At 39.8% G+C, this 17675-nt stretch overlaps 1 protein-coding gene across 1 annotated transcript in view; it reads right to left on the reverse strand.

Annotated features, from left to right (window-relative positions):
• Window positions 1-271: 271 nt before the first annotated feature.
• Window positions 272-17675, reverse strand: part of LOC124111431 (cysteine--tRNA ligase, cytoplasmic-like) — a 283163-nt gene continuing 265759 nt past the window's right edge. Inside the window, exons 12-21 of the mRNA XM_048386259.1 lie at window positions 16091-16324; window positions 15275-15375; window positions 13756-13796; window positions 12945-13093; window positions 11796-11861; window positions 10825-10906; window positions 10498-10646; window positions 9130-9189; window positions 8515-8598; window positions 272-6868 (exon numbers count right to left, since the gene is read on the reverse strand). Of these exons, the coding sequence (XP_048242216.1) occupies window positions 6710-6868; window positions 8515-8598; window positions 9130-9189; window positions 10498-10646; window positions 10825-10906; window positions 11796-11861; window positions 12945-13093; window positions 13756-13796; window positions 15275-15375; window positions 16091-16324 (1125 nt within the window). The 3' untranslated portion in view covers window positions 272-6709. The remainder of the gene's footprint in view (window positions 6869-8514; window positions 8599-9129; window positions 9190-10497; window positions 10647-10824; window positions 10907-11795; window positions 11862-12944; window positions 13094-13755; window positions 13797-15274; window positions 15376-16090; window positions 16325-17675) is intronic.

Genomic DNA, 17675 nt, shown 5'->3' on the forward strand with positions numbered 1-17675 from the left:
TGCTGTGAACTTAAGGCATCATTTAGTTTGTTCAGTGTCCAATATACATGATGTACATCTTCTGGCCCCCTGGCTTGGCAAGGTGCCACCAGTTGCTGAGCAGAGTTGCGCCCCTTAGTCAAGCTAGAATCCAATGATTGTGTTAGAATCCCAGGTTCGTCTGAATCCTCAGTCATAACCATGCTGATGGTCTTCACTTGAAGTGGGACCGCCTCTGTAGTCTAGTGGATTTCATATACAGAAAATTAAACAAATAAGACGAAACATCATGTTCTGTGATGTGTTTATTTTCAGTTACTTCCACTTGGTGCTAATAATGGTTACATAAAAAGTTGGTGGTAGAAGACGAGGGGAGTGTCACCTCCCCCACATCATGGCTGTATACCGGGCTCCAGACAGTGTTCTGAGTCACTGAGCATCAACTCTGTTACCAGTCACATTGGGTACTGAATATACTCTACTTCCTTGGACCCATTTTTTTAACACAATGAGTAGACATTTTAAAAAATAATTGTACATAAAATGTTGTTTCAGGTAACTCGTAATTTTCTTCTGTTCATGAGCTCATGTTGCATCAGCTCATTATAAGTGTCAGTTGCAAAAAGCAAGATGTGAGTGAGTGAGTTTGGTTTTACGCCGCTTTTAGCAATATTCCAGCAATATCACGGCGGGGGACACCAGAAATGGGCTTCACACATTGCACCCATGTCGGGAATCGAACCCGGGTCCTCGGCGTGACTGACGAGTGAACGCTTTAACCTCTAGGCTACCCGACCGCCCCGCAAAAAGCGAGATGAAGCATGTGTGTGTCGTATTCCCTCCAGCAGAGTCTAGGTGAGGTGATGCATGTGTGTGTCGTATTCCCTCCAGCAGTCTAGGTGAGGTGATGCATGTGTGTGTCGTATTCCCTCCAGCAGAGTCTAGGTGAGGTGATGCATGTGTGTGTCGTATTCCCTCCAGCAGAGTCTAGTGTGTCGTATTCCCTCCAGCAGAGTCTAGGTGAGGTGATGCATGTGTGTGTCGTATTCCCTCCAGCAGAGTCTAGTGTGTCGTATTCCCTCCAGCAGAGTCTAGGCGAGGTGATGCATGTGTGTGTCGTATTCCCTCCAGCAGAGTCTAGGCGAGATGATGCCTGCATCCATCAGTACATGTAGATGAGTAAAGAGATTCAGGTATGCAAGATGAAAAGGCTCTTGGGTGACTACAGTGTCATACTGTAGGGTGTTTAATATCTATTTATATGCAAACAACTCAAAATTAGTGAGTGAGTGAGTATGGTTTTACGCCGCTTTTAGCAATATTCCAACAATATCACGGCGGGGGACACCAGAAATGGAATTCACACATTGTACCCATGTCGGGAATCGCACCCGGGTCTTCGGCGTGACGAGCAAACGCTTTAACCACTAGGCTACCAGACCACCCCAAACTCAAAATTAATTGGGTTATGATGATTTATATTTTGCCCAAATATGGGCTTATCTGGAGCCCGGTATATAGCATCAATGTACAACTCTGAAATCCTACATAGACAGCATACAACATGATCATAAGCAGCAGAATAAATTAATTATAAGATTTTCACCCCGCTGGTATAAATACCAAACATCCAGTCTTACATGTTACTGTCCCCCTGTACCCACAGCTCAACATTGCTGTGTCTGTTCACTTCTTCTTTCCATGATGAGTGAGTGAGTTAGGTTTTATGCCGCTTTTAGCAATATTCCAGCATTATCACGGCGAGAGACGCCAGAAATGGGCTTCACACATTGTACCCATGTCAGGAATCGAACCCAGGTCTTCGGCGTGACGAGCAAACGCTTTAACCACTCCCCTTTTCCATGATGAAATACACCATATATACTACTCAAAAGAAGTTTAAGAACACTTGCTTATTTTATATTAGTATACAGTAAGATATGTTTATAACGAAAATGCTTATAACGAACTGACGGATATTACGAACGTAATATTTGGTCCCAGCCATTTGCTGTATAGATGTTGTATGTATGCTTATAACCAACTACGGTTATAACAAACTAAAATCAGTGGTTTATTTGAGTTTATAACTGTAGTTAATCTATCATGCCATGACAGATTAACTATAGTAGTATGAAAGAATCAGGTGTTCCTTAACTTCTTTTGAGGAGTATTCATAGCCCTACTAAACAGTCATAATTCATGCGAATTCAGTCACTGACAGTTAATGTTCACAGATGCCTTGATAAGTATGTGTAAAAGATAAATATAAAAAATAAAATGCCTCCAGTCATGTTTTATATTTATATTGATGAAAATCTTATAAATTAATTTATTGTGGTCTAATAGTAACTATTTAGCATGGACATATATTGACAGATTGTGAAAATTCACTTGTGATTTCGAGGTGGTTCTAATGTGGCATTTGCTCTCGTGACAAACAGTGGTTTCATTAATACAAAATCATCTCAATATGGGGCAATGAAAAGTTTACTTCTGAAGAATTCAATAGCCCTCAAAGAGCTCAGTTTTGTAGATGAGAGAGGTCATGACACATTGCAAGTTGAGCAAATGGATAGTTAATAGTTGGACAACCTATTATATTGACAAAAACAAACAAAATGTGATACCGTGAAAGGTATACAAACCAGCTAAAATGTATCAAGACTCATATATTGGTAAATATAATTGATAAAACATCACTAGTCAGCAGTTTCATTCTTTTGCAGGAATTATGCAAAAATGTATAAAAACGCTAAAATATCCTACAGTCACGATTCTAGAAAATACCAAGCCTTGCTGTGACCAGCATGGATACTCAACCTGACGCCAGAGTTATACACCCCCTCTACCGTCCGGCAAGAACGACATCCACAAATATGTTTATTTATCTGTGAACTTCTAATAACATGCATATTCCGCCCATAATTGTGTGTTTCCTAAATAAAAATATTCAGTTATGTTTCTTTCATAGTTTGCGTTTTCTAATTGCTCAAATTTTGAGAAAAGTTCAACAGGTTTCACAAACACATGGTGTCATCACTGATTTTCAGTCACCCATTCATATTATTTCCCCACTCTTTTGCCTTTTAACCCCAATGGAATCTGTTTCCGCCGACGATGACTTGTTCTCTATTATAGCTAAAATGGATAGAATTATCATTAAACCGCCCGCATCTTATCAGAAATCAGTGGGCCACTGTAACTTCATAATGCCCTCATATTGCCTGACGACAGGCCATTATCACTCCCGTTGTTAGGTGATGTCATAGGGTAGGGATAGGTGACGACACGATCAATAGTGACATCATCTTGTTTGTTCTGTGACGCTTTCCATATTTGTAAAAGTGGGTCAGTGACATTTGTGTTGATTGCAGTAAATGTTTCAAAACCGATATTGTTGTTTCTTTTTATTTGATAACAAATTCCATCCATTTTAGCTATAATAACAGTAACACAATTTTTCAGGGCATTATCATTTGCAGAAGCCCTTGGACTTTTCAACTGCCTTCCTTCGTCGGGCAGTTTATGGAAGACCTCAGGCTTCTGCATATGATAATGCCTTGAAAAAAATAGCGTCACCCTTATAATGTTGACAGTAATTTCTTTGGGTGTTTAATAACTATCCCCTCTTAAAGGGTTTGGACCCTCCTAGTTGTGATTTTGTTGTCCTCTGATCATTCTATACATGCTGACATGTGCTACAGTTGCTGCACTGATTTCTAAACACTTCTAGCTACGGTATATCATTACATGTTCCTAAATGTCCAGTTTCAAAATACGAACAAGCACACAACATATAAGGCTAAGGTAATGATACAATGCACAAGCTGAAACAAGGAACAGAGAGTGTTGGCTAACCTAGGCCAGTTTGACTAGTGTTACAGGTTAATTGGGGACTAGCAAAATTTGAAACTGTTGTTTTTCTGACATGTTGTCACCAGGTGAGTGGACTGTGTCCGTTAATATCTATCACTGACACGTGTCAGGGTTCTAACTAGACTGTCAGAGGCTGGTATTCAGTCACCAGTTGAGTGGACTGTGTCCGTTAATATCTATCACTGACACATGTCAGGGTTCTAACTAGACTGTTAGAGGCTGGTATTCAGTCACCAGGTGAGTGGACTGTGTCAGTTAATATCTATCACTGACACATGTCAGGGTTCTAACTAGACTGTTAGAGGCTGGTATTCAGTCATCAGGTGAGTGGACTGTGTCCGTTAATATCTATCACTGACACATGTCAGGGTTCTAACTAGACTGTCAGAGGCTGGTATTCAGCCCCAAGTCCGCAGCAAATGTCTGCGAATATTCCCAAATTTGAATTTAAAATTTCTGATTTCATGTCAATATGGTGTTATAATATTAATTAAACATATGCATAACAACTAATGTTATGGCTTTGTAAGGTGACTTGGATTTCACTGATTACAGGACCAATATAGAGGAAGAGATTTTAATGGTTTTTTTTAGATTATTGCATTGAACATGTAAAATGCAATGTTAATATCGGTACACCCTGCTTTGAAGAAAATAATTCGTTTTTAAAATCCCAATTTTGAACCAAATAATGATTGTTCCCAACTGTCCTGCCAGGGCACTCCGTCTGGAGGACTGGATAAATCCCTGTAAGTACAAACACTCAACTTTTCTTTGTGCCACTATAACAAAATTCACATTTCTACCTCAAAGTTAAAAAGCCTGAGGAATGTTGCAATACCTGAGTCAAAAGACAACTATAGAATTGCAGGATTGATATCATCCGTGATTATCCTGTGCAATAGAACACCATTCAGTAAAATATCGCAAGTAATACCCAGAATTCTTCCACTATCATAACACAGTTTTAAAAAAAATACTTGTCCAATGAAATTATATGAAATCTTGGCATAGAGGCAGTGTGTTAAGTTGTATCAAATATTGCTGACCAGGTGGGCTAACTAACCTTAATACCACATTCGTCGTAATAAGCGCCCCACACTAATAAGTGCCCTCGGTGATATTTGCTAATACAATTGCTAGTGAACAATCCCAATTAGCACCCCTTCCAATTGATCAATGTACACAAGACATATTTATTTATGTATAATACGCACTCATGTGTTATATGCACCCTTAATGATGGGCAATTAAATTCGGGAAAAATATATGTCGTGTATAATACGCACAGACTTTTCTTTTGTATCTTTTCAGGTGCATAAACCTTGAAATTTATAATCTTTCAACTCTGTTTTTTTTTCACCAAAAATATATTCTAATAATAGCCCCGTATTTCTAATTTTGAGAGTGCCCTGGGTGCTTATTACGTCGAATACAGTAGTTAGTACCGGTAGCTACTTTCAAATTTCACTTGCTATATAAACCGATTCTGTATCAATAAAGTAAAATCAAACTGCATATCATGAGTCAAGTATTACAAAGTGGTTTCGCTACCTCCAATCTTTATGGATATCAATTCTACTCTAATTTTAATCTACAGAAACAGGTGAACTTCCTTACTTTGTATAACTAGAATGTGTGCATAAAATAACAAGAGTCGTCAGAAGATGACAAATCCCCCTGGCCCTCACAATAGCAAAAGGCACCACTTCATCCCCTGCTTAATACATGTATCAAATTTGGATGAAAAATCTTATGGTTTTCAAGTTATGCTCCAAAAACAAATTACAGATGAACAGACAGACCAGATGATGGGGTTAAAAATCACCATTAAAATGTTTATCAACAGACATTTTATTGAGTCTTTAGCCTGACCGGAATGTGACTAGCCATGGGCTAGCAGCTATTTTACACACTGCAATAGGGCAGAACACTTCAACATCTGAATCTTGACCTTGTTCAGAAGGGACATATACATAAATTCTTGGACCAGAGAAATTCTTTTGGAATTTAGAGTCAAAAGGTGACGCAACTTCCTCACTGAACCTAAAGAGGTGAATGGGCTCTGGGTACTACTGCACTAGGACTGCGATATAGTGAGTGAGAGAGTTGGGTTTATCGCCACTTTTAACAGTATTCAAGTTATATCGCAGCATGTCAGCTTAATGTAGGAGGAAAGCCTGAAGTGATGCAGGTCTCAGACGTTTACCACTTCAGTGAAACCCACGAGCATGGGTATGGTGCTGACAAACCTAGAAACATAATCGGGGCGAACCGGGATTCGAACCCACGATCATAGGTTTCTGGCCTGTCTAAGGAACGCAACTCTGCACAGCAAATCATGGCACCTTACCCAACTGGGCCACCCGTGCCCCCCTGTGATATAGTACACAGTTATGAAGTATGTATATATGTAGTGTAATAAAGTATAGTTTTGCCCTGAACTATTACAGTTAAAGCACGTGGACGCTTGCGGGGCATCTTAGAACCACACATTAAGTTTACACATGTGCCCAGTAAACACACAAATAAAAACATCCAATATGCAGTCACTGTGAATAAATTACTACACGCCAAGACTTATTAATGAGTTGTCTACTCTCTCGAGATGACATTGGGTGCTTGAGAATCAACTAATAAAAACTTAAATATTTTTGTAGATACAGAGACACTCCATCCTTGTTACAATGTTCAGGATACAAAAAAGTTTGGAAGCATATTACTGTGCCAGATGATGAGCATTACAGACCGACTTACACTTGCATACTGACATTCAATATTACACCTGCAACATTTCTAAGCACACATGACACAATGTGGTAAGAGCCTGGTGCTGTGGGTCAGGTCGGCATCAAGGAGCTGCCGCGGCCCCCTGACTGCTATCGTCACCTTTCTCCAAGGTTTTCAGATGTTCGTTGTATTTCTTCTCCTGAGCATCGTACAACTTCTGGAGCTTCTTCAGAGCTGATTTAGCCAGTTCCTTCCCAGCAGCATCATGGGTAGGCATCCCCTGTAGAGCAAGGAAGGAGCGGATCAGAGACAAGTCATTGTGTTAGTACCAGGGGTCCGGAAACGGTCATATGCGCCGGACATGTCCGATTTGGAATCTCAAATGTCCAATTTAAAATATTGCTTACCGGACATTTAAATTTTTCTGTCCGGACATTTTATAAAACAAACAACGCTACCTTCAGGGTCCAAATAATTGATGAGCGTTATCGTATCCCTTCAACGACTTCAGGTGAATAAACAGGCATAACAAACTTGGTCAATAAAAGTATGAAATTTGATATAAAACATCACTAGACATGATGATTTTACCATTTAAAATGTATTTCCTGCTCTCAAAGGCATTGTTTTATATGCAGAAATTAAGATTACCGTGTGTATTTTCTCGTGAACTAAGCCGGAAATAGTACTAACTTAGTACCCATAGGGTGAGACATAACTGAGTTCATAAAAATCGTATGTGCACTAGTGTAATATCACTTCTCGCGCACGAGGTTATTGTTTCCGTGATTTGGAGGTCAGTGTTGATATCATACGAATCTTATTGTGACTTTAGGTCGGAATAATGTCATAGCTGAAGATTGTTGACGTCATTCGACAAATTGTGCTTTTCTAGGACAGCGTTGGTCATCAGTGCATTTTTATGAGGGAGCTCAAAAGGATTAAAGAATTGGTAATAAAGAAATTATTACACTCACATGTGTGTCATACTGATTTTAAGTAAAAACTGATGTTAGAATTCATGTATTACCCACGCTCTCGCTTGGAAAATACAAGAATTTTGACACTCGTTTCATGAAATCAGTATGACACACATGCTCGTATTATTATCTCTATATATGTTACATGAAGTTCAGTGTTTCACCCTCTTTGACCTGTTCAATATTATTGCACTTATATGGCTGTATGCGTGTACACACACATTCCGACTATGAGCAGTTTTATAGTGCCAACCCACTTAAATACCATGCCGCAGTTTACCATGAATACCCCATTCAGACAAAGTATACTGACTTCGAGCCAAAGAGTCCTTGTTTTAGCCCCTTAATGCCAAGTGCCAGGCAGGGTAACAACAAGGACCATTATTTAGTATGGTGTGGCCAATCAAACCCCCAACCTGCTACCATATGTGAAACACGAAGCTTTAAATTTTGTAAGTATGTTTTGAATGACAAAAATATTTGAGATTTTTTAGACCAGTTAAACTGAGTGAGTGAGTGAGTTGGGTTTAACGTGGCTTTTAACAGTATTCCAGTTACATGACAGCGTGTCAGCTTAATGTGGGAGGAAAGCCCAAGGTGATGCAGGTCTCAGACGTTTACCACTTCGTTGAAACCCTCGACCACAGGTATGGTGCTGACAAACCTAGAAACATAATCCGGGTGAACCGGGATTCGAACCCACAATCATACACAATCTGCACAGTGAATCGCGGCGCCTTAGACGACTGGGCCACCCGTGCCCCCCAAAACTGTCTTATGAAACTGTATTGATCGTAAACCATAGTATGAAACTAGTCATCACATACTTTCTGATGAAACTGTATTGATCGTAAACCATCGTATGAAACTAGTGATTACTGTCTGATGAAACTGTAGTATGTATCTGGGAACAGAACATTTATAACAAATATGCCTGCAGTCTCACCCGCTCATCGAAGGCTGAATATTTATCTGTCTCCTTCCTGAAGAGTTCACCAGGTGGAATCCTCTTGAGCGCCTCCTTGGCAGCCTTACAACGACAGAGGTACAAACACTGAGTATGTGCAGCAGGAGTGTACACACAGGTCAAATCATTGTTACCATGGAAGTCAAGAGAAACAATCAGGATTTTTATGCTGAATTTCATAGATTTCATCTTTGCAATATTTAAACACATTCACACCCGTATAGATCCAGGAAAGAATAGGTCTTCAGCAACCCATGCTTGTCATAAGAGGCAACTAACGGGATCAGGTGGACAGGCTCGCTGACTTGGTTGATGCATGTCATTGTATCCCAATTGCATGGATCAATGCTCATGGTGTCAATCACTGGATTGTCTGGTCCAGACTCAATTAATTACAGACCGCCATCATATAGCTGGAATATTGCTGAGTGCGGCCTTAAACAACAAACAAACAAACAATACATTCAGTGTAGAATTATTTACACGAATTATATTATTTGTTCTAGTGGATAAATAACTTTCACTCTTGGGAAATATCAGCGTGGATGGTTGAACCAGTATCCTCCTGTCGCAGAAGCGGACGTCTTTACTTACTTTGGCTGCTTCCTGTTCCCTCTTCTTTCTCTCCTTCTCTTCCCTCTTCTGCTGCTCCACCTACAAGACAAGAGTGAGTGAGTGAGTTGGGTTTAACGCTGCTTTGAACAGTTTTCCAGTTAATGTGGGAAGTGATGCAAGTCTCAGACGTTTACCATTTTGGTGAACCCACGGGCACGGGTATGGTGCTGGCAAACCTTGATACATAATCGGGGCAAACCGGGATTTTTTCGAATCCAAGATCACAGGTTACCGGCATGTCCGAGGGATGCAGTCTTGGGAGCTAAGAGCGGCACCTTAGACGTTTAAAGTATATCACAATATTTTGCAATGCACAAGGTCGTATTCCGATGCATATCACGATATATTGTATAATTCTAAATTCTTGATTCAGAACCAACCAAATATTTGGCAAGTTTATAATATTAAACACATCATAAATATCCCAATTTGATATCACCTGATATATCGAACATGAAAAAATAATATTGTGATACTTATCGAGGAAAGAATGAACCTCAATTTACTGATATACTGGTAATATCTCACACCCTATATTTCTCTGGACTTTCATTAGTCTACGACTAACCTACTAAAGTACTCACGGAAATGAAAAAAAACTGTTTTTTTTATCTCAGATCTTAAATAAATGCAGTTAATATACAAAATATATAAATATTCAAACAACTCAATTAGTACTAATTTGGCCTTGATACAAATACAGCGTATCAAAGGGTTTTATGTCTTTTTACACGTAAAAGTGAGTAAAAATATGAACAAAACAAACTATTGTGAAACTGAGCATAACCATGTGTTAGTAGATCAAGGTGAATGCCCATGACCTATGACACCTTGACGACAGGTGAAAACAGGTGCTTAAAAACCACGTGCATGTGATTTGTCAGTGGTTAGTGATTTGTGAGTGGCATTGTGGGATAGTGAATCATTGTCAAAAAATATCAGAACGTAAAAGTAACATATTCCCTTCTCAAACAACAACTTACATGTCATTATTATTATGTACATAAACATAGCTGTTATTTTTATTGTTGTTTTGATAACTTTTTTTCCAGGCTAATTTGCATAGTGCCTATAGCCTGTTTCTGCCATGTCAATTTGGACTTGTTTTATTTTTGAATGTTGAAAGTGCCTACAAATTACCTCCTGTAAAGTACATTTTGTATTGAGACTAGTATCCAGACTAGTACTTTTCCAGTTGTTTTGTTGTTTTGTATTTCCATCTACGTAATGCTTTGTGTCGATTATTAAATCCAGCAAAACAGATTTTTTTCCATTTCCGTGAGTACTTTAGTGGCCGTGGCCATCCTTGTCTGTCATGTTCACAGTTGATTATGACTGACAACTTACCCGCAGTTTCTCCTCCCTCTCCTTGAGTAGCGTATCTCGGTCGACGAGTTTAATGACAGGGGGCTGACCCTCGTGGTCTTCAAGTCGAACCCCAAGATTCGGCAGCACGTTGTCGCGGATGTCATCACACATTTGCAAGATGGCCGTTGCTGCAGGAGCAAGTTTAGAGGGTTGAGTATAATAGTCTCTCACACCACACATCCTTTCTTTCAAAACTTTCAACTGTCACCAGCCAATCTGTAATTAACCTGTTGCCATTTGCATTTGGCAATACGTTCTGTGTGTAAAGAAAATAGATAACTGCACAGATCTTTGTTTTGGTGTTACCTTTCTTTTCCCGAGCAGTCTGACGGACCTGTTCCCGGAATGTGGCAAGTGTTGACAGATACGGCATGACAGTCTCCTCTACCTGTGTCAACACCACAACAGTAGCGGTTACAGTTTGAAAGTTGGAGAAATGACCAAGGTTGAAAATATACACTGAAATGAATATTGTACAAACTTGTCCAGGACAGAATAAGAGTAAAAAATACTCCAATATGGAGTAAACTGCATTTATTAAGAAGCTGATTGATATCACCCAATCAGAAGACACAAGAACACAATCATGGTGAGTGAGGAATGGACAAAACAATGCAAGAAGCTGTCGAGACATAGAGAAGCCCACCTGTATGTCTTTTGAGATCAAATGTATCAACACAAGTCGATAAAAATTATTTTTTATAGGCAAGTAATCATGAAAGTAGTTTATCCCGGTTCACCCTGATTTTGTTTATTGGTCTGTCAGCACCATACCCATGCTCGTGGGTTTCACCAAAATGGTAAGCATCTGAGTTCCCTGATAAGCACCCCTTAATAATTGAGTGTGACAACTGTCGATTATGAGTGAGTGAGTGAGTGTGAGTATGGTTTTACCCAACTGTTAGCATATATTCCAGCAATATCACGGCAGGGGACACCGGTAATGGGTTTCACACATTGTACCCATGTCAGGAATCGAACCCGGGTCTTCAGCGTGACAATCAAACGCTTTAACCACTTTAACCCCTGAATAGATCATGTGACAATACACTTAGATTTTTTTATTTGTTTGTTTCTTGTTTAACGCCACACTCAGCAATATTTAACAATGTCAGTAGATGTGTATGATACATCTGACAAGTGTAATGCTTCTTGCACTGGGTTAGTGACAGTGAAACTGGGATGGAAGTTGGTTTACTCGACATATTTGCCACTTTCTATATTTTCTCTGAACATCAGGCCCTGCCACTTGTTGTCTTGTTACGTGTTCTACTCACATCAGTGGCACGGGCACCTCCTGTTGGAAAGCCAATGCTTTCATCTCCTTCAATGGCTCCAAACACCTGCAATAATAGTTTATATTATTCCTCAGCGGTTTATAATAACATTAACTAACAGCAGATATCATATTTCTCACACCACACCACACCACACCACACCACACCACACCACACCACACCACACCACACTTGCTTCACATACACCAAAAAGACCAAAGGAGATTTTTAATATTATTAAGAATTGGAGAATTACAAATTATGAAAAATATAGGTAGACAGGAGGGTGTACCTAGAAACCTTAGGTTTTGTCCTTTTTGTAAAATATTATAGAAGATGAGTTACATTTTTTGTTAGTATTTTAAGACACATATATTTTCCCAACAGTAACTTCAAAAATGAGTACTCCCTTAGAAGTTTACTACAAACTTCTAACATTGAAACCTTGTCATTATGTGCTAAATACATAAAAGATGCCCTATCTTTACGTTCTTCATTATTATAATACTAATTTGTACTTTGCACTCTGTACCTCTTGATATTGTACCACCACGTTGTATATAATACATGTATCTATATTGTACCTGGCCTGTGGCCTTTATACTGAAATAAACTTCCCCTACTACATTGCACTACAATGCACTACACTGCACTGCACTGCACTGCACTACAAATAAATTGCATTCACTTCCATGGCATTTGATTTGCTGACCAAGCAATATTTGTTGCATTTATGTTTCCAACAAACAAAAAATCTTAAGCCACGCTCACTTAGAAACTTCTGTTTCCTGATTGGCTGACGGGGCTTGTGCTGCGTTATTGTGCTGAACAACGCACTGATTTCGTACTGTTGTCTACAGTTTTGTGTGTGTTAATAATTAAATGAGCAGTCTGTGAAATCATTATTGCTGACCATATTTATTTATAAGAATTGACTTCAATATTTTTTGTGTTATGTAGATATAAACGTAAAAAACGGTGTGCACGCTTTGTGTAAATCCGCTGCACAGATTTACAACACAGGTTTTTACATTAAAGTATGATTGGGTGAGTTGGGTATAACTCACTGCTATAAGAATTAACTATAGCAACATGAATCCACACTTTCACAGAATATCTAAGCAAACATTTCTATGATTAGCAAGCAACCTTGAACAGATGAGTGATGTAGGCAGCGATGTTGTAGACGAGTTGTCTGTTGGGCTTGCGTTTCTCCGACTTGGCTTTAGCGATGTAACTGTTTCCTATGGAGACCAGCTCTCGTACATGCTCCAGTGCTGTGCGTGTGTCGATGTTGTCTAAACAAAAACACACCATGTGAACTGGCACTGTGATAATGTTACCCAATCCTTCAACACATATCTTTTAGTGGGGTGACAATTGATTGGTCTTTGTTTGTTTGTTGTTTATGCTGCATTCAGCAATATTCCAGATGCATGACAGAAGTCTGTAAATAATCCAGCCTGGACCAGACAATCCAGTGATCGATATTTTGAGCAACGATCCTTGTTATCGAGGTACGATTTGTTTGTTGTTTAACGTCGCACTCAGCAATATTCCAGCTATATGACGGTGGTCTGTAAATAATCGAGTCTGGACCCGACAATCCAGTGATTGACATCATGAGCATCAATACCATACATGTGGGATACGATGACATGCATCAACCAAGCCAGCAAGCCTGACCACCTGATCCCGTTAGTCGCCTCTTACAACAAGCATTGTCACCTTTTATGGCAAGCATGGGTTGCTGAAGACCTATTCTACCCCGGATCCTCACAGGTACTAAAATGTTTAATATAACGAGATTCAGGTACTAAATTGTGGGTTAGCAGACAAACAAAGTGGTGATCATTGCTAGTCAACATTTAAGTGGTATACAATATAAGAAAACTCTTTATAAAGATTAACAATGCTCATTTCTTTTTGACATCATAAAGCACCATGCCATGCTACTGACCACAAAGTGCTTCATTCACAGCATCCCTCTTCTGTAGATATCTGCAACACAACTTTCTCCTTTAATGATCTGTTTCTTCATATCTACCTCATTGTGATATCTCTATAAACAGTTGAACAGGATCAGGGGCTGCTCATTTATTACAGGGGTGGGTGGGTCACAGGGGATCAGGGGAGGGTCACCACAAAATATGACAGTCTCATGGGGAGGGTCATACAAAATAATATACTACTCAAAAGAAGTTAAGGATCACCTGATTCTTTCATATTACAACAGTTACTCTCATGCCATGACAGATTAACATTACCAATATGAAAGAATCAGGTGATCCTTAACTTCTTTTGAGTAGTATACATGTATTTGGGGAGGGTCATGAAAAAATGGACATTCTGAAATAAAATATACAGTGTGTTTGGATGTTATCTTTTCGGGGAGGGCCACGAAAACAATTCACAAGGACATAGGGAGGGTCATCCTAAGACATGACAAACATAAGCGTGGATCATTATTTTGAGCAAATTACTGTTTTAAAAACCTCTGACCCACCCCCTGTAATAAATGACCCGTCCCTTACGACATGTTTGCAGTGGTCACCAGGGTTCGACAAGTATGCTGGTCAACCAGTAGAATTTATTCAGGTGTGTTGTTTAACAATTTGGTAGTCCGATTGGCCAATTGAAAAATGCTGGAATATTTCCAAAATAAGCATAAGGAAACATGTGGAAATTGTCTAAAACTGGCAATTCATAATTGTATTGCAAATGTTGTGCTGGACCAGTGATATTCCCATCAATCCCTCCTTGTAAACTACGGTGCTTGTATTTCACCAGAAAGAGAGACATGTTGGTGTATGTCATGCCACCCCATAAGCATAGTGGGTGCCTGTCTCTGACATGGTTCTTAACAAGCCTGTAGCCAAATTCATCCAGCAGGTATCATACATGATATTGAGTTTGTTTGTTTGTTTGTTTGTTGCTTAACGCCGCACTCAGCAATATTCCAGCTATATGACGGCGGTCTGTAAATAATCGAGTCGGACCAGACAATCCAGTGATTAATATCATGAGCATTGATCCACGCAATTGGGATCGATGACATGCATCAACAAAGTCAGTAAGCCTGACCACCCGATCGCGTTTGTCGCATGACATTGATGAGAATAAACCAGACAACTCTATGGGCAGCCATTTGGTCAAGAAATACAAAGTTGAAATAAAGGACAAAAATATTTTAAACTTTGTATTTTTTTACAAATTGGATCCCCATCTTTATGTGTAACATTCATTCTTTATTTGTAACATTGGACATTTGCGTACTTTTGTCCTTTATTTCAATTTTGTATTTTTTGACCGAATGGCGGCCAATACAAGTCATCACTTATCAGTCTAGGAGATTGATTTATAGATATGAACATTCCAACAATAGAAACATCTGGAAGACCAACTGATCTTATTGGTGTACAATGTAGACCGTGTTGTCCCCACAACTGTAGCCTGACTTGAGACGGCCTCAACCTTACCTTTCATTGAGAGTTATCTCCTCCTGAGTCCATTTGTCCCATGCAGCAATACCATTACTTGGAGAGTTGCGTAGAATGTCCTTTACTGTCAGAAAAAACTCCTGAAATGAAAACCACATTTGAACATTTGTGTATAGACTGCTTACTTTCTTAATGAGATAGACACTAAACGTTAAAACATGTTGTTACCCTGCCTGACTCTCGGTATGACAGGGATAAAATAAGGACTGCTCGACTCGGAGTCAGTATACTGTGTCTGAGTGGGGTATTCATGTTAAACTGGTATCTCAGTGGGGTAGCAGAATAAAACTGGCATTAGTATTGGCTTGTACAAGCAGACACACAGAGAGACAGACAGACAGACAGAGCGACAGACAGACAGAGAGAAAGACAGACAGACAGACAGACAAAGACATACACATGTCTCTATATAAGTGCTTGAACGCAATGGCAAACCCCATTTCACTTCTCCCAATGACAGACAGGCAGGCAGGCAGGCAGACAGACAGACAGACAGACAGTGAGGGAAAGACATACACATGGAAAACCCCATTTCACTTCTCCCAATGACAGACAGACAGGCAGGCAGGCAGACAGACAGACAGACAGAGAGGGAAAGACATACACATTGCAAACCCCATTTCACTTCTCCCAATGACAGACAGACAGGCAGGCAGGCAGACAGACAGACAGACAGAGAGGGAAAGACATACACATTGCAAACCCCATTTCACTTCTCCCAATGACAGAGATGGTTCTAAAAGTAAGATCCTTCTTTTCCCAGTTGAGCTAACAAATGTGACTGAGATTCCTTACATTGACGTGCTTCTCGTACTGCACAGCGGTGTCCATGGTCTCTGGGCTGTAGTCCAGTGTGTCCTTCCATGAGTGTAGGAGATACAGCAGGCGGATCTGTCGGGCGCTGTTGCGCTGGAGTGCGTCCTTGATGGTGATGAAGTTCTTCAAGGACTTGGACATCTTGCAGCCCTCGATGGTCAGGTGACCGGAGTGGAGGAAGTAGCGCACCCAGTGGTTGTTCTTATAGTAAGCCTGGACACAAACAGCTCCAGCGTTCATCACAACATAAGAACTTGTTTGTTTGTTTGTTAGATTGTTGTTTAACGCCTCACTCAGCAATATTCCAGCTTTATGACAGTGGCTGTAAATAATCGAGTCAGGACCAGACAATCCAGTGATTGACATCTTGAGCATTGATCCACGCATTTGTGATATGATGATGTGCATCAACCAAGTCAGTGAACCTGACCACCCGATCCTGTCTTCAGGCCTCAAAGTTGCGACTAAAATGGTTGCCAATGCGACCTAAATTTCAGTTTGTCTACTGTCTAAAATTCAGAGGTAGCCAAATGACTACCTTGAAAAATATCTTGTGGTGACAAAATTCTATTGCTACACAGATCTAGACGCAACATGTCTGCTACTAATTGTACTCACAATAAATTCCTCCTAAAGTCAACAATGAACCGAAATACATAAACATTAATGTAATTAGTATTTTATTTTAGTTGATAATTTATTGGATAAGCAAGGATATACCTATGTAATCTAGTAACATAAATTGCACCATTGTTAGAGTCACAAATAACAAAACTCAAGTACAGTTTCCACTTATATACAATTTCAAGACTAGTGCCATGACTTGTATACATACCATAATAGTTATTTGATAAAAGATCATTTCTAATGCTTTTGGCTACCTACAACATTGGCTTGACTGCTTGATTTTACCACTGGCTACCTGGAAAACAATACTGGTAGCCTGCTCTTACGACAAGCATAGTTGCCTCTTACTACAAGCATAGTTGCCTCTTACGACAAGCATAGTCGCCTCTTACGACAAGCATAGTCGCCTCTTACGACAAGCATAGTCGCCTCTTACGACAAGCATAGTTGCCTCTTACGACAAGCATAGTCGCCTCTTACGACAAGCATAGTCGCCTCTTACGACAAGCATAGTCGCCTCTTACGACAAGCATAGTCGCCTCTTACGACAAGCATAGTCGCCTCTTACGACAAGCATAGTTGCCTCTTACAGCAAACATGGTTGCTGAAGACCTATTCAACCCCTGATCTTCACACGTTAAGTAAGAAGGAAGCTCAACATGAGATGCAGATTGGCATTTGAATAGCCCCCAATTTACTTACATGACTCAAGTTTTTGTGGACATACATCTATGACATCATGTAACTCCACAACAAAGATTTCACTGCTATTCCTCCTATGTGAGCTTTAGAACTTATCAATCAACTCTCATCAGCTATTATACAGAGTAACCAGAGAGTATCCTCCTAATACACTTATAAACTGTACTATTGCCATGGATGGAAGAGTGATGATGTTGCAGAATTCAGTTCCTATCAGAGTATCCTCCTACATAAA

The sequence above is a fragment of the Haliotis rufescens genome, unplaced genomic scaffold, assembly GCF_023055435.1.
Source record: "Haliotis rufescens isolate VD_foot unplaced genomic scaffold, xgHalRufe1.0.p SCAF_6, whole genome shotgun sequence".
In the NCBI taxonomy this organism is placed as follows: domain Eukaryota; kingdom Metazoa; phylum Mollusca; class Gastropoda; order Lepetellida; family Haliotidae; genus Haliotis; species Haliotis rufescens.